Source organism: Bacillus rossius, chromosome 1, assembly GCF_032445375.1.
Source record: "Bacillus rossius redtenbacheri isolate Brsri chromosome 1, Brsri_v3, whole genome shotgun sequence".
NCBI lineage: Eukaryota > Metazoa > Arthropoda > Insecta > Phasmatodea > Bacillidae > Bacillus > Bacillus rossius.
The window spans coordinates 41,885,503-41,904,599 of record NC_086330.1 but is presented as its reverse complement, the minus strand read 5'-3'; the positions used below and the strand labels follow the sequence as shown (position 1 = coordinate 41,904,599).

The 19,097-nt window shown below is 37.7% G+C and overlaps 1 protein-coding gene across 1 annotated transcript in view; it reads left to right on the top strand.

The window, feature by feature from the left end:
* Positions 1–12,532: 12,532 nt before the first annotated feature.
* Positions 12,533–19,097, top strand: part of LOC134527073 (adipokinetic hormone/corazonin-related peptide receptor variant I-like) — a 141,002-nt gene continuing 134,437 nt past the window's right edge. The window contains exons 1-2 of the mRNA XM_063359449.1: positions 12,533–12,975; positions 16,609–16,648. Of these exons, the coding sequence (XP_063215519.1) occupies positions 12,533–12,975; positions 16,609–16,648 (483 nt within the window). The remainder of the gene's footprint in view (positions 12,976–16,608; positions 16,649–19,097) is intronic.

Below are 19,097 nucleotides of genomic sequence, written 5' to 3'. Positions count from 1 at the left end.
TTGTTGGTGGCTCGCCTGACTCGGGTGGGTCATGGCTAGGGGCGCGTTCCGTTAGCGGGGTGAATACTGGCGGTTGCAGGTCGGGCTTTAGGGTGGCCTTCGGTCGGACGACGTCAGCATTATTGTCTCTTATGCTTCAAATCATATATATATATATGCATATATGCTGTTAACAATAAAATATCCTAATAACACACATCTTACAACACATTAACATTTTGTCAATACTATATAAATAATCTTCTTAAAACACTATTTAATTGTTATTGCAAATATGGTAGTGCAATTAAAAATGTGATAACATGAATGGTAAAATAATAATAATAAGGCTGAAAATTTAGCATTACAAATGCTATAAATAAACAATACCAACGAATTTAATACGATTCAGAAATGTATGAGTGAAATACCAAGCTACGCTGATAGAGATATATTTTAAATATAATGTTTTTTCAAACGTACAAAATGTGTTGCACATGTCAGGAAACTCATAATGGACTTGCCAAAACACTGTCGTTACTTTCACAGGATGAAGAACAGTAACCATCACTGTTTTCGGCACTGTTTTCACTACCTTCACCGGTATCACTATCTTCACTGTCGTTCCCAATGGTGATAACAAATTCGTTTTGAATATCGTCCATTAAGTGGTATTTATTGCAATAATTTTCTTCCGTGTTCTATAAGTGTTGGCAGTACCCTCCCAGTCACTGCAGGTAATAGAATTCATAGCTTGTGTGGTTTGAATTTGCAATGATTGGAGAGACAATTCGAAGGTGGTGTTATTTTCTCGCACTAGACGTTTAAGTTTTGCCCAAGCGAGCTCTATAGCATTCAATTCACACTTGTAGGGTGGTAATCTGATAGCCCGATGACCATGAGTTGCTAATAGGTGATAAACTCTAAACCTTTTTGTTTGTGGTCGATGTCTGTCCAGCAGATCTAGTAGCTCTGTTTTACTCATAGTCACATTACATTCGACCCCATTTCTATTAAACCATCCCACTATTTCACGTTTAACATCGTATTTTGATGATGGCTTGTCCACATGTTTGGAGTGGTATGGTGCGTTGTCCATAACTACGATCGATGCAGGTGGTAGATTTGGCAGTAACTTTTATGAAAGCCATTTTTATAAATTTACAGAGTTCATTTGTCTGTGGTAATCTCCCTACTGTAGCACTAGCTTTGTAAACAACACATGCTCCTGGAAGGAAACCATTTATCGAACCAATATTCAAAACTATTAGTCTGTGAGCTGCGTTTCCTGTACTCATAAAACCGTTTATATCGTCCTTTTTCTGCCAACATTTCTTGAATGTTAAATTTGTGTCAACCCAAGTTTCATCAAGGAAAAATATTTATTTTCCATCTTTTCTGATTTGCTTCATTTCAGTAAGGTATTTTGACCGCCAACGAGCCAACACTTTCCGCGCCCCCGCAAATTATCATATTAACATGGAATACAAAAACGCTTCCCCCAAACACCATTATTTATTATAACGATCCCTTACATTACATACCTTATTTTTTTTTACCAGGAGTTGTTTGAGGTTCGTGTGGACGTTCTTTGTTTTGTTTCCTTATCCTTAGGACAGACCTACAGCTTACGCCAGTGTAGTGTGCTACTCTGTCCGTAGCTTTGTGGACTGGCACTTCTAAACACTTATTTTTCGCTTCGCGGTCACAACATTCCATAACACGTTTCACTATTTCTCTTTCACCACTAAGAATATCTTTTTTAAATCGTACCGGACGTTCTCTAGCATCCATCGTAACCGACTACCACTGTTCAACTGCTGTGAGGGTACAATGTTTGTAGGTTGCAGGCTACAGACGCGGGTCTATCCAGCATGACCCCTCACCCCCGCGGAGAGAAGTGCCACCTTTCCATGCGCTGACAGTAACTGGACGGTGACACACGTATCGAGTAACGTCAGTCCGCATCGTGAGCAGGACACACAAAAGTCCGCGCGTGGAAGGGCCGCTGCCGAGAATGAAGGACAATGGAGTTGTAAAGGTTGACGGCTGGTGCAAAAGGTGATGGGGATGGGGAGTATGGGTGGAGAGGAGAAGAGCTGGTTATCACGGTTTGCTTTCCTTCTAAGAAAACCTGTGAGGTGTCCGAGCTTGAGAGAGAGAGAGAGAGAGAGAGAGAGAAAGAGAGAGAGAGAAAGAGAGAGAGAGGCGATATTTTCGGAGACCTTCCGAAGATCCGCGCTAGATGGCAGGCCTCAGAGCTGCACCCTTCGACAACCCCTACTCATGAGAGGTCGCTTGCCACTAACTTGCGAATTTTTTTTCCTAACCTAAGTAATAAAACTAAGTGTATTTGGGAGGGGTCTGGGTTAGGGGGAGACTCTAAGTGCGTCTCAGGCCGAAGCCTATACGCTCTAATAATGCAGGGTTTAAGCCATGCAGGAGAGGTAGCATGCATCATGTGCTAGGAGGGGGATTGGCCCGCCATGGCAGCAATTGGCGCAATGACTTACTCCCCTTTGACTATTATAGATTAAATACTAGATAAGTTGGGCCCAGTTAAAACCTGCATAGACACAGGGAAAACCCTGGGCTCAGACATGCGGTATGCAAAAATTTCATGCATTAATATCAAGCAGGTTGGTTACAGGAAACAGAAGGATGGTTCCGGAAGAAGAGTTGGACAGAGTAGAAACAAGCTATTAAGCAATGGGCGGGAACTTGGACATTGCTGTCCGCATTTGGTTTTGGGCAGTACTGGTTATTCGGGGGTGACTTTGTCGTTTCACACAGGCTGCCAGCCAACGTGTCTAACTTAAAACTAAAAATTAAGAACGTTATGTACGATGGTGTGTATATTAATATATTTAATTACGTTAATTAATCGCGAGTTGCTGCATCTGTCCCTGCTTCAGAATCGATAGAGCGTCAGGTCTAACTTGCGAAATCTAACCCACTAGCTTATATACGTGCTGGCTGATCCTACAGTTGTAACGAACAAGCATTTATGAGACACTTAAGCCACATTCCAACAAATTCTGACGCATGACCGTTTTTTGCCCTGCACCAATTCCCTTAACACACTTTTATTAGCTTCACTTGTAACAATGTAATCAAATGTTTAAAGTTGATTTTAACCTACTTATAATTGTCGTTTCGATTTGAATCTTTGCAAGCATATGTAATCCGGATGATAATACAATACTTATATGATTATAAGATGGAGAGAGAGGGTGGGAGGTTCATAGGGGCAGAAAACCGCTACTTTCAAGCTATGGGCAAAAAGCACTACTTTCGAGCTATATGCAATAACCATCCTTTTTTGCAGGGCCGGAACTAGGAGATTCGTTAGGGGGGGCAAAGCTTAATTTGCCGCTCCCTCCTTACCAACATTACAAAATACCCGTTTTCGTTAGAAGCGATGGTTGAAATGATACCATTCACTTATACATAATTGAGAACTTTTATTTATCAAGTACACTAATTGGAAAACTAATACAATTACATTTTTTATTATAATGAAGTAGACTGTTATCAAACTATTGTTTATTGTTTGCACAAAAGTGAAAATTAATGTCTTACCAATAAGTTTATTAAGTACTAAAATTACATAAGGAACATGTGATTCTGAATTAAGTATAATATTGTATTGATAACCATACAAAGAAATTCAGTTCAAAATTTAATTTTTCGAGCATGATTAGCTGCAAAAGTGTTAATAATATCATCAAAATTGATCAAAGCAGCTCGTTTGTGTTCAATAGATATAAATAATACTTAGATTTGTTCATCTCTGCTGGCCCATCGTGCTTCTCAAATAGCTTTTAATAAGTTTAAGTTTACTAAAACTTCTTTCACCTGACGCAATTGTAACTGGAAGGGTGAGAAACATTCTCAGAGCAGTAGTAATGTTAGGGTATGCCTCCTCCAGTTTATTTTTGTAGATAAGGCTCAACATTGTTGATGCTGTAGCATCTTTTAATTCATAGTCTACTGTTAATGCATGGTGCTTAAAACTTTCAATTTCAAATACGAATTCTTATTTGTTAAGATCGGCACTGTGTTTCCTTATTCTGCTGCTTTGACTTTTAAATCTTCTACTTCCATTTTATGAATTTGAACACCACTAAAAAATCCAAACTTATTGTTAATGTTCTCCAAAGCCTTAAACCTGTTACTCAGTTCCATAACTAATCTGTCAATGACTTTCAACATTACTTGATGTAAGTTTTTTGGACATACGCCATTGCTAAGCACTTTTTCTGTAGAAGAAAACTAAAAAAAATAAAAAAAATAAGTAAGTAAAAATAACCAAAAGACAAAAAGCACAAATTAAGCAAAAAATTGCTGTTGTCAACAGAATATAAACACCACAAAATATTCCGTAACAGAAATATGGTCAACAAACAAAGAAAAACAAAGAAAAATGTACTAAGAGAACGAAAAAAACCCACAAATCATGACACAAAAATATTGAACCCAAAAAAAATTCAGCACAACAGTTGAAACGAGGCAATAACACGACAAAACGAAAAGACGAAACAAACACAATATTTTTTTCCAAAACAGAAACAAGCGACGTTTCGGGAACTGCTATCTGCTCCCGTCCTCAAGCAGAGACGCACATGGTACGAAAACACAGGAGCGACTGAGTAGGGGCTTGTAAAATAAGGGTATCTATCAGTGAAAGGGCTACATCTTGCTCAGCCAAGTGATCACCCGCGCAACGGGTCCTTGAGATGCCAGCTCTCATCGCAATGGTTTTACCCACTCCAGACCACGAATTAAGGTAGGGGCCTAATACTTGTTTCTTAGAGTGAAGTAACGCATTTGAAGTACGAATATATTTACAAATTATGCATAATCAAGTTAAATAGAATTTCTTAATTTCTTGGCTAACTTTTTGGTTGCGATATGTACACTTTCAAAACTGTTTTTAATGACTAGTTTCAACTTGTTTTAGTGAACCACTTTCCATATTTTGCCGCCCCCTGATATTTGCCGCCCGGGGCACATGCCCCCCATGCCCCCCATGCCCCCCCTTAGTTCCGGCCCTGCTTTTTAGTGTATCCATGAGGCCGGGGCATGGTGTGAAATTCGCCGGAAGTCGACTGCCTCCTCCTTCCCCCAGCAACAGGTCAAAACCCAAAATTTCGGAACTTTCAAAAATAGATGCTCTTTCGATTTGGAGTGTTTCCGATCCAAGATGCTGGGGCACGGTGTAAAATGTGCCTGGGGTTCGATTCCCCGCTCCGCAAAGGAGAGTTAATTTGCCCCGATTTTTATAAAGTCAGGAAAATTGAAGTATGTTGAATTTGACGTGCTCCCAAGGCCTTCGGGCACCAACGAACCCTCTCGCGGGGTAGAGGTAAACACCCCCCTCCCCGAAATTTCGGGACTTTGAAAATTATTTTGTGGTACATATGAACTAAAAACAAAAAAAAAAAACAACACATTTTTATTGTTTTATGAACTAAAAACTAAAACTTCAGTTTTAAGTAATTTGTTCACCAGCTATAGAATTAACTATGTATAAAGTAAGTTTTTAAAATAATTTTAATAATTGATTTTGCGGTGAATTCATAAAAAAATTATTCAATATAAACTTAAAAGTATATTTTAAAAAAGAAAAAAGAAACACACTTTCATTGTTTATGACATAAAAAGTAAAACACAAAAAAAAAATTAAGTAATTTGTTTAACACCGATAATTAACTACAACTCTGTATAAGGAATTTGTTTTAAATAAGCTTAAAATAAGAATAAAGAAATAAACAAAATGAAACAAAAGTTTCGGTTATCTCTTCTTTCATTTTCATAATGACTCTGTTATAAAGAATAGCTTTAAGTGGTAGAAAATTTAAACAACTGATATCAAGCATGCGTTGGTCTCTTCTTTCATTTTCATAATGACTATCCTAACGAACATAAATTAGTGATAGAAAATTTAAGACAACTGACACCAATCACCTCACGCTTTTCTTGATTAAAATTAATTGTTTTGTTAGTTACTTGATTCTTATTTTAAGCCTATTAAACATTGTACAGAGTCGTAGTTCATTATGTCGCTGTGGAACAAATTACTTAAATCTAGTTCATACAATAATGAAAGCGTGTTTTTTATTTATTTAAAATATAATTTTATTGAATTTTTCAAAATAAAAGTTGACCATTGGTCCTCGATTGCTTTCATTTCATTTTATAATATCGTAAATACCAGTGATGAGTAAACATTTAAACTCAGTAACGAGCGGATACATATGTTCTCATGTTACAGAAAATAAGTTTGTTTAATAATAAAAATCTACTCTCCGAAGCAAATCAAGCGGGATGTAATAAACCAAGGGCGAATAATGTAGAGGGAGAAATGTTAGCTTTGGCTTATAACAAATCATACAAACGGATTTAATCAAGTGGAAGTAACATTTTTTTTGGGAAATTAGATTTATTAGTACTCAGCATAACTATTAATTCTGTACTATACATTTCAAATTAAAAAAATCTTAAAATAATGCGTGAAGTGAAAAAGAGGGAATTTTAATCATTCTATGCGTAAAATAAAATGAAATGAAAGTGGAAATGTCAGAGATGACAAAATATAAATTAAAGTTAAATACAACGTGTTTCCAAATTTTAAAATAGGCGACCTGTGTTCGATTCACGGCGGAGTCGGACCCGGATTTGCACATGATTTTAACATGTGGAAGACGATGCCATGGCCTGACTGTGGGGTTTCTCTGGGTTATCCCGTTTCCCTCACCAATTCATACCCCAATCTCATCTCCCCTCATGCATTCTCCCTAGGATAGGGCAGCCTCAGGCGGACAGTGTGTGTCGATTCTCGAGGTACTTTTAAAATTACTAACTCCAACCTTATATATCTGATATTTCATGTAATTTTTAGTTAAAAGAAAATAAAACGTACTTTTTAAAATAGTTTTTATGTATAAAAGTAAATTTTTAAGATTATTTTTCTCGTTGGAAAAAACTTTATTTATAACATGGTTGGATGATAACTAACAAATACGTTTTGCAAAACTCCATGACCCCGGAGAAACCGCCGGATGGCCTCCGCATGGGGGGTCCCCAGAAAAGAAACGGGCTCCCCATTTGGAAGTCACCCTAGAAGGTTTTTTGTTTCCACCCGCCGTCTCTTTGGTAGCCTGACTTGTTGCAAGGAATTGTATTCCTATCAGACAAATGACACCATTTGCCTGAGACAATCCGCCTTGGAGGAGCCGGGGCGCGAACCCGGGTCCTACAAGTCACAAGTCAGGCGTTCTACCCCAGAGCCCGTAGGTAGAGAGGGTGCAATATCAGTAATATCTTGAAGTTATTACGAGCGAAGTCACGTGTTATAAGCTAGTGCTATTATAAAACTATAACTTTGTTTGTTTGTTCGAGCATCACGCAAAAACCATTTTTTATAAGAAAGGTCTACATATAATTACAGAATTCTACCCTAAAGTGGGCGATAAAGAAGTACATATGTTTTTAAGATAATAATTTATATATCTGAAACTAATCAAGCTAAACAAAATATATTTGGTACCAATAATTAAAATACAAAAATAGCCAACCAAAATTTTAAATTTGTCTGAAAATACCCCCAATGAGTGAAAAAGGGAGGGAAGTATATTTTAAATATGAACAATAAAATTTCAATTAAATTAAGCGTAATAAATGATATTGCATACCAATAATAAAAATACGAAAAATAACAACCTCAATTTTTATTTTGCGAAATTCAACTCCAAAGGAATGTAAAAGAGGTATATATGTTATTAAGATTAATAATTTCAGCTCCGAATTTGATTATGCGTAACAAATGATATTTGGTACCAATAATAAAAATACGAAAACTAACAACCAAAATTGTTATATTTTGAGATATTAAACCCCTATGAAAGAAAGGGTAAATACGCTTTTAACATTAGTAATTAAATCTCCGAGTTTAATTAAGGTTAGCAAAAAATCCTAGGTACCGTTAATAACAATACAACCTCAATATTTACATTTTGCGAGGTGAAAAAAGGGTTAAGTATGTTTTCAAGGATGATAATGATATCTCCGAATTTAATGAGGCTTAGAAAATAAACATACTAAAACTACGAACCACAATATTGATATACCGTAATTCAACCCCTAAGGGTTTTTCAAAGTTAATAATTGTATCTCCGAAATAAAAAAAAATTTAAAAAATGTATTATATAGGATACCAATAATAAACATACAAAAATTACTAACCACAATTCTTATATTTTTATATCTCCGAATATAATTAAGAATAATAAATTATTTTTGGTACTAATAAGAACCTTACGAAAACTACAACCACAATTTTACCATTTATGAAAACCAACCCCTAAGTGGTGATAAAGATGTAATTATGAATTGAAGATAATTATAACTCTTAAGCTATCCAAACATGGGACCATTAATAAACATACGAAATCTACCAACCACAATTCTACCAGTTTGCGAAATTCAAACCCTAACGTTAGTAAAAGGGAAAGTTTTGTTAAAAAAACGAACACTTTAAATTAAATTCGAATAAGTAGTTAGAAACTAAAAATAATTGTATCTAGAGTTATGTACTGCTTATTTTTTTCGTTGGTAAAATTCCTCTTTTAATGGGGGAGAAAACGGGGTAAGGTTCATTTATTTAAAAAAAATCGTATCACCGAAACTAATTTAATACAATGTAAATTAATGGTTTAAATAATAATATATTAATTATTAATTAACATATGTTAATGATTCCGCCAATAAGGGCTGTAAAGGGGGTAAGTTTGGTTTAAAAAAACAAACACATTTTTGCGAATCTACTGAATCTAAGGGTTAGAAATGAAGAAATAACTTTAGATATAGAGTAAAAAATTGTATTTTTTAAGTTTTAGATTTCTTCTTTTAAGGTTGCGAAAAGGAAATAAGCTAAAAAAAAAAAAAAAAAAAAAAACTGGATGTAAGAATCTTAACATAAAATAAATAATTCATTATGCAGAGTACTTTGTAACTATTTATTTAGAAAAAATATGTTTTCAATTGGTTACATACTTTTCTTTAAATGGTAAGATTATAGTGATACTCTTGTAGAGCTACTTCTGCTCGTACAAATGGCCCCACTTGGGTTGCCAGATAAATATGTGGGGAAACTTTTTGTTCTCGTGTACAATGGCCCCACTTCTATGGAGACAAATTTAATTACGTTGGGCTTTCTTTCACTGTGCAAAACAATACTGCTTGGGGTAACACTCAGTTGGCATGTGTTGGAAGTATTTAAGCCACAGTTAGGTATTGACTTAGGAACATAGACACAAATATACACTTGAATATCTAAGAAAATAAATAACATAAAACGACACACAATTAAAATTTACTTATTTATTTAAAACAAAATATTTCAAAATTTACCCTTATTATTATTTACTTATTAGGCTCAATTCCCTATCTGTCTATTGGCATCGCATTAAACATAAAATTTCCAACTGTCAGGAGTGACGATGCGCACATTTAATTACCAAGCAAAAGTCTTTGATTCGGGTTCGGCGGTATTTTACAGTTTTATTTCGTAGAATTTGGGTTCTTAATTGTTTTTACCTCGACTATATATTATGTTCAAATTAGGTCGGTAGAGCTCAGAGTCTCTCGCTCATCAGACCTCTGAGTTACGTTAAGTGTGTGTAATAATAAAACAATTTGTATCAAAAAAAGTCAGTTCCTTGTAGACAATATTAGTTAACTTTAAGTTTCAATGTTTATAATTATTTTAGGCCGCGATGTGACGATTTTACGGGAGGTACGTGACGATTTGCATAGAATTGTGGTGATAGATTTTTGCAATTATATTACTCACGTAATTTTCACTCCTAGGATATTTATCTTTGTAGATAAAGCCTACTTAAGTATCTATACACCCTAAAGATACATAATTACCATCCTTAGTTCAGGATGCCTACTACTTTCCAGCTATTTCGTTGGATTTAGAATCGCCGACGTCACGAAGCTGTGCTAGCTTCAGCTGGCCATCACATTCTCTCAAACCTTCTCAAATTAAGCCAGTTAACAATGCTAGACTTAATTTCAAATTGTGGGCCGTGATTGGCCGAAAACCAAAATCAGTTATATTAATTTCTAATTAACTCGTGAAATCCGCGCGCAACAATAGCGCGGAACACAAAATTTCACGTAAATTTTAAATACATAAATACTGAAATAATAAATTACATTACAAAATAACGGCGTCAACTTTACCGTTTACCGTTTTAAAGTCAATTCTTCCTTAGAGGGGTCTCGGTAATTGTTCAATTTCAAACGTCCAATTCAGTCCATAGAGTAACATTCTCATAGATATACATTTAAAAATAATTACCGTTTTTAAAATAAATTAAATATCTGACATAGAATACATATTAAATAAAACATAAATAATAATAACATAATCTGTTAAAACATTAAATGTTGCAGTACACTCTGTAAAACTGTAATTGGTTTGTTTGTTCGAGGTTGACACAAAAACTACTTGACCGATTTTGATGAAACCTTTTGTGTGTAAAAACTGGTGTATATCTTATCTCACTATGACGACGGAAGCCGGAAATATAACAATAAAACCACAGAAGTGTTTGTTTGTTCGAGCATCACGCACATATTACTAGACCAATTTGGATGAAACCGCTTATGTTTAAAAGCTTATGATTAAAGGTAAAAACCATTATCTTATAATCCATCAGTTATTCTAACTTCATGAATAACTAGCCGCAGTAACTGCGCTTCGCTACGGCAGTCTGCAGGCAGAACAATCTCACACTGCTCATAATACACGCCCCACCTCGTGGGTGCGCCACTGTCTTTGCAAAAACCGTTGCCATGGATACGCAGAAGGCATCAGCAATGCAAAAGCCCGTAGCCATGGAAACGGAGAAAGCATCATCAATGTAATGGCAAAATTTAATAATTAAATCTTGCTAATCTTTTATGGTATATTGCGGCTCCACCCGCGTGAAATCTAATGCAAGGGCACTCAAAACTGACCCCCTTCAACATGAATGAACTTGGAATGGGAGCTCACCTTATATTTGCTGCACTTAGTTGTGAAAAAAATGTTCTGTTGTTATATCTCCGGATCCCGTCATGGTAGCGAGATAAAATATACACCAGTTTTCAAGTCAGATCACAAGCTTTTAAACACAAAACGTTCCATAAAAATCAGTCCAGTAGTTTTTGCGCCAACCTCGAACTAACAAACAATAGTTTTATAATAGTATAGATGAAAAATACCGCGAAACAAAAATATATTATAGTTATCATTTACACTGGAAAGTGCGTGTTTGTCTCACGGGGTCCAGAATACCTGATTAAAAAATATTTCGTTTTTAATAATTATAAAAGTATTGAAAAAATCGTATGACGATGGAGTGAATTATATATACATGAATATTATTATTTGTTTTTGATAATTAATTTATATAAAAAATAATTTTGTTTATATATATATATACACATATATATATGTATTTAGTTTGAATGTTGATGGTTTTCATGTTCAAGGGCGGATCCTAGATTGACTTCTGGGAGGGGCACCGGTAGTCTGGACCTAGTATAATACCTTTTTATTACTTCAGAAGTCGTACTATCCAGGGCATATTTTACCCTTCTGGGGGAGGGAGGCACATGCCCCCATGCCTCCCTCTAAAAATGCCACTATTCATGTTCACCCTTGTATCAGAATATAAATTGAGGTAGATAAAATAAAGTCAAAGTCATAACAAATATGGTTAGGGTTATGGTTTATACAGGATGGCAATCGCCTTTAATACTGACCTTGGAAAGTTGTTCTAAAGACAAATTCTATGGAACCAAGCAAACAACCTTGATACAGCGAAGAAAAGAGATCTGTACATAGTGTCAGAAGGGAGGAAACAAGACAAAAACAGAGGTCTTTCTACGACGAGACAGTCGCGGAGTCTGAAAGGAGAAACATCGCGCTGCATTCTCACGCCAACGCAGTCAGCCGATACGGTTTGACTTGTTGTGAAAGGAAGGTATTGGTTGACTTCCACTGGCGGGCGGTGACCAGAAAGTGCACCAAGGACGAGAGCTCGAGGGACCTCGCGGGAGGAGGGGGGGGAGGGCGCAACAGGTGGGCGTCGCCAGGCGGGCAGCGCAGGCGCCGGCCTCGACTGGGGCGCCTCGGCGTCGCGCGGCGCGCAGTCCGCGTCCGGCGCGAAGGGCCGTCGCTCGTCCTCCCGGGGCCGCTGCGCCATTCGTCCGCTTCGCCCCGCAGTTCGGAGGAGCGTTGTCTCCCACTGGAACTTCCCCATTATGCCACCTTCTTAGGTTCTTTTAACGACTCTGTTCTCCCGAAGAATTATTTGTAAAATAACGTGTTTAACGAATACAAACGCGCCGCAAGACGACTGACCGTGTAGGAGGGAAGTTCAGGGTGTGATACTTGAGCTGGAACCACGGAGCGATGAGACTGACGGTGTTCCGCCACCGCCAGAGGCTCGGCTGACGGGCGGACGGAGGCCTATGGGCCCCTGAGTCGGCGATGACGGGCGAGCGCGAGGGGGCGGCGCCCAACGCGAGCGACGCCCACGGCCCGCCGCTCTACCCGCGCTTCGACTCCAACACGCTGGGCGTGGTGGCCGCCTACTCGGCGCTCTTCGCCGTCGCCGCCGTCGGCAACGTGACCGTGTTCGCGTCGCTGCTGCGGGGCCGCCGCCGCCGGTCGCGCGTCGGCCTCATGATGGCGCACCTCGCCGCCGCCGACCTCATCATCACGTTCGTCATGATGCCCTTGGAGGTGGGCTGGCGCCTCACCACGCAGTGGGTCGCCGGCAACGCCGCCTGCAAGCTGTTCCTGTTCCTGCGCGCCTTCGGCCTCTACCTGTCGTCCAACGTGCTGGTGTGCGTGTCGCTGGACCGCTACTTCGCCATCCTGCACCCGCTCAAGGTCAGCGACGCGCGCCGCCGCGGCAAGCTCATGCTGGCCGCCGCACAGTGGAGTATTTGTACCAAAATCCTGGCCAAAAAAGAAAAAAAAAATATTTCGTTTAGTCACAGCAGAAATGGTATTTTCTTGTTGCCTAATCACATGCGCGTCGAGCAGGGTCTATTTTGGTACCATGAGTCATATCCGGTGACTGCTACGCTTAGTTGAAGAGTTTTCTATGTGTGCGGACGTGCTTGTGCTAGAGAGTTCACCGTTCGTGTTCTTCAACATACGTGTTCCTACTATCTGTTAGGATTGACATATTGTCATGAAATTTCGTACAGCTGTTAAATAAGGTAACTGTTTCATTTCAATGTATATTTTATTGTGAAAAATTATTTAAGTACCGTAATAAAAAATAACAAACTTAGGACAAAATGTGTGTTCGAAAGGTTAGAAAAAATTTATGATTTCAAGAGACTTTTTGAATGTGTGTCGGGCCTTGTCGGGCTGTCGTTTTAACATATTCTTAATACGTTGCCCACTAATTTTCAATACCAGAAGAGAAATTTCCCGCATGTAGTTGCCATTTTTATTTAACACTAATTTTAAACATTGGTGTGGATTTTTACAATAGTTTTCAGATTAACAAATTTGACTGTTGCCTATCAAAGGATACCGGAAAAACTAATTTTACTTTGGTTTATTATAGCTCTTGTATTTGTAATACATTGCCAGCATTATTAAATAAGAAATAATATTACAGTCCCTACCAAATGTTTTGCACCGCTAGTAAATTCTAATAAAACTATTACAGAACTAGGTACAAGTTGCTAATCAATATTTGTGCTTAAATTAATATTATGAGCCAGTTGATTCATCAGTGCTGAGATATGCACGTGTTGGGGACTGGGAATTAGAAAATAAATTGAGGAAAATACCCTATGTGATGCTCCTATCTTAATTTCGGAGTGGACATATTCCCATCAACATTCACTTTCAAAGTTCTGTGCGTTTACTATTTTCTTTGTCCCAATCATGCTTCTTATCCAGATATTAATGTGATAGGAAATGTGGTTTTGTTAACACAGATTTATTAAAAATCTTATACATTTATATTTATCGTGATATAGATAAGATTTAAGATATCGGTTTTTAAGTGATTGCCTACGTTATACTAATATAAACCGTAAATAAGATTTAGATAATTTTTAAAATAATATGTAAGTATAAACTTTATTTCATAATTAATTACAGTCATAAATATTAGTTTATTTTGTTTTAGGTTCCGAACATGGAAAAGGAATTTACAAGAATGTCATTATATGAACTACTCCGGGAATCTCCAAACAGGTCCATTGTTGAAAAGCTTCATTTTATGGAACACAGAGTAGCTGACATAACAAAGTGCCCAGAAGATGAGAGAAAGTCATTAAGTCGCTTACTCAGGTATTTTAAAGCTGATTTTAAGAAAAGGTGGTCTTTAGCTAATAACAAAGAGGAACGGTTTCCCCAGAACAATGGTAAATGGTTATCGCATACCATTAAGGTGCCCAACTTTTCATCAAATACCTCAGGTCGCGGTCGTCCTACGAAGTACTTCATTGAGTCAAGTGAGAGGACAAAACGCAGGAAAACAGAAGAACTCAGACAACAGTTCACCCCTGAAGAACTAACATATGCTGCATCAATGAATCACAGAGTTTCAGGAAATTCTGATGCTGCTGATTTAATGAAAAAAATCACTGAGACTCCAACAAGGGCTAGTAAAATTAAAACAAATCTATTGTCAAACAGAAATTCAGTAAAAAAAACACAACCCTTCAGAAGCATTGTCTATTTTTGTTCAAGCGGAATTAACAAAACAGTAATATCAAGTAATTTATAGTGCAAACAAAAATGTTTACCCTTGCTATTCACTGCTCACAAAAGCAAGAAAAGAATGTTACCCAAGCGAAGACTCCATTGTCGTTTCTGAAACAAAAGCAGAAGTTAAGTTACAGTCTTTATTGGATCACACCTCTTCAAGGTTATGCAAATACTCAGAAGAAGTGTTACAGGTACTGTCGTCAGAAGAAAAACAAAATTTGGAATTAATCTCAAAATGGGGGTGCGATGGTTCTCAGCAAACACAGTTCAAACAAAAATTTGAAAACATAGCTGATAGTGATGCCAATATTTTTCAAAGCTCATATGTGCCCATAAAATTAATTGCTAATAACCATACAGAGAAAAAAAATTATATGGCAGAACCCAACACCTTCCTCCACAAGATTCTGTAGGCCAATTCGCATCCGTTTTGTACATGAAACTGCAGATGTTACTCTTGATGAAATTAAGTACATTCAGGAACAAATAAAAACATTGAAAGAAACATAAGTGCCAAGTTTTCATGGAGCTGTGAAGATTCGACACACTTTACTGTTAACAATGGTTGACGGAAAAGTCTGCAATGCTGCAACTGGCACGACATCGACAATGAGGTGTTACATCAGTAGATCTACATCAAAAGATTTTAATAAATTATGTAAGGATTTCACAGAAAACCCCAATACTTTAACGTTTGGACTGTCCCCTCTGCACACACGGATCAGGTTTTTGGAATCAATTTTGCGTTTGTCATACAGAATACCAATTAACATTTGGCAAGCAAGAAGTAAAGAACAGAAGAGAATTGTTGCGGATACTAAAAAGAACATTCAAAAAATGCTTAAAGACGAACTTGGATTATTGGTTGATGTTCCAAAGCAAGGATTTGGAACTACGAATGATGGGAACACATCAAGACGCTTCTTTGCAGAACCAGACACTGCATCACGAATTACTGGCGTGAATGTTGAACTTATTAAAAGATTAAAAGTAATATTGGAAGCTATTTCAAGTGGGCACCATATTGATGAAACGAAATTTCATAAGTATGTTTATGAAACAGCCAAGCTATATGTGAGCCTCTATAGTTGGCATCCCATGAGTCCAACAATGCACAAAGTATTGATGCATGGAGCTGCAGTTATTAAAGAAGCTATTCTGCCTATAGGCCAGCTATCAGAAGAAGCTGCTGAGGCTAGGAACAAACATTTCCGGATGTACAGGACGAAGTATTCCCAAAAATTTAACAGAGAAGTGTGCAACAGAGATGTCCTCAATAGGCTGCTGTTAACCAGTGATCCTTTTTTGAGCTGCTCTACACAGAGGCGAAGGAAAACAACTAAGCAATATAGCAGCGAGACTCTGGAGCTTCTTCTGCCAGAGATGGCTGAAATTCGTTCTACCAAAAGAAGCGAAGATGGGTGCGATGAAGAAGCTGAATATAATTACGAGGAAGCAGAGGAGAACCGTAGCTGTAGCTCCGAAGACTCGGATTAACACAGTGTGCGTTCATCGTAAAGACACAAGAAATTACAATGAAGGCTGAGAATAAACTGAACTCATTTTTGTAAATAACTTATCATCTATAAAGACTGGTATGAATACAGAAGTAAATGTAAAATGAATCAGCAATGTGAATAGCTTTCCACTTAATAGGCTTTGCTTTTATTTTATTGTTGAATCCAGTTGTTCTTTGGTGCACAAGAGCTTCATTTAAGTGTTTTATTGCAAAAATAGTTCACAAAAAGTCGTCTATACTGTTTGACTTCAAATAATCAAAAAAACATTTTTGGCCAGGATTTCGGTACAAATACTCCACTGTGCGCCGCCTGGGCCGTGTCGCTGCTCTGCTCCGCGCCGCAGGTGGGTCTGCAACCCACTGTGTCGTTCCGCCACTCAGTCTGGTCACTGGTCACATGCAAGAGAGATATGTTTCATTTCACGATGCATTGGGTACGCAATATTTTTTGTTGTTCCATTGTCTGAGCTTATAGAGATGGCCAAGTTTGCCGAATCCAGACCACGCAACATTTAATTGTCCGTGTCTAAAACCTAACCGCACAATTCTAACATTTGGCCCTGAGCTAAGCAATGAAAAAACAAAAACCTATATTTGTCCTATATAAATTATTATCTATCTTTTTACAAGTCACAAGTACGAATTAGGTATATAAAAATTTGAATGCAAAATTGTGTCATATTTTAAAGCAATTGGTGAAGAAATTTCGGAGATTTAAGGTTTTTAAACGAACGAACATTACATTTTTATTTATATAGATAGGGTTATGCATGGAAGCTTAAAGCTGCACCCTACCTGGGCAAAAACACCATGTGCAGAGTTTGAGAAAAAAAAAAGCCACAGATCAAGATATTTGAGTGGTGTCTGTCTGCGAAAATCATTCAAGAAAACGCTTTTTAAGCCGCATTTTTAGAAGAGCGAAAATGGCTTTAAGGCAAGGGACGTAATTAGTCAAGTTTCCACCCGGGACAAGAACCAACAAAACCAAAATATTTTCCCAACACCTCATACTTATCGCCACCACGTATTAATTCCTCAACACTATTCCAAATATTTTTCCTTAAAATTACTTGGTAAATAAATAGATTTATTTGCAGTCATTTCATTTTTATCACATCGCAAGCTTGTTATTACGCGAAAAATACTAGTTTTTTAAGTATTTGACGATATGTACACGTATGTATTTTTCAATACAAATAATTCAGTTAATTTGCCGTACAACAAATTTTTTTTTTGGGTTCTAACTCAACGATATTCAATTAAATATCTATAGTAAAAATTACTCTGCCAGTTCAGCCCTCCTTTAGTCACGTCCCTGCAAAAGGTGTGTTTTCAGATGAACTTTTGGCATGAAAGGCCCAATAGAGAATCTTGTAAGCACTGCAGGAACTTGCATTACAACTGAACATTAATTGCCGTAAGCACGAGAAGAAGGCGCGCCGGTCCATGGCGACACGGAGCTAGAAGCACCCAGCATCCCGCCTCGCCGACACAAGCACACCCCTGGTTAGGCGCTTAGTGGTTGTAGCGGGACCCGAACCACTCGGGTGTCTTCGAGGAGCTTGTGGGTTCGAGTCATGCCGGGGTGCTGGGATCGAACCTTCACTCCCCTCATTCACTCTCGCTACGCATGAAGCCACGGTGCGAGTTGGGGGACCCGGGTTCGAGTTCGAGTTCGAGTCCCGGCCTGGACGCTCTGATCTCGAGTGTCCCGTGGTTTCCAGAGTTGACTCCAGGCAAGTGCAAGGATGTTTCCTTACCGCAGGCCGTAGCCGAGTCCCTCCGTTAAACCTGGTTTGTGTCCAGTGTTCCCGACTGCGACAGGACCTTTCAAACTTTCAGATTTAAAACAGGATGTTGGTATGCATGACGCAGATAAACTCCCACACCATTTGAACGATCGCCTTGAAAGTTGGCACATCGAAGTGTTTTTTCACGGGGAAGGTTATTATGCAATCAATTTTTAACTCGCAATTAGATAGCGCTGCAGCGCATCAACTTATATTCCGTTTAACCGATCGCCATGAAATTCGGTGTATTGTATTTTTGGTGTCATTGATCCTAAAAAGACAAACAAATAGTGACTGTTATTAGTAATTGGTGAGTGAGTTTAAAATAGAATACAATTTCAAATACTTGATAGATTCCAGATTACATACAAACCATTCATCTGGCAGGACGTCTGCCGGGTTTTGCTAGTATATTATATATATATTTATATAAATAACTAGCTGCAGTACCCAGCGTTGCCCGGGTAAAGCAAAATTATGGATAGCGCTACATGACAGTGTGGTGGACATAATAAAGAAATGACTAAAATTTGCTGTTTGTATGTCTATTACCTTTATTTTTTGTTTACCCATGGCGATTTGTTAAACGGTTTATAAGTTTATGCGCTGCAGCGCTATCTAGTGGTGAGTTATAGCAAAATTGATATTGCGAAAATATTCTCCGTGTTCAAATATCTATGTATATCAATTTAATGGCAATCGATTGAACGGTTAGAAATTGATACGCTGCAGTGCCATCTACTAGCGAGTTACAGAAAATGGATAGCATAAAAACCTTCTCCATGGAAAATCACTTCGATATGGCAACTTTCATGGTGATCGGTAAAACATTATCGGAGTTTATCGACGTCATACATACCAACATCCAATTATATAAATATAGATATGAGTATACGTTTTGAATATATATTGTCACGATTTATTAAAATAAAATAATAAATCGTCGTGTGGGACAACTACTGGGTTCGTAAATGGATAACATATTTAAAGATTTTATTACTAC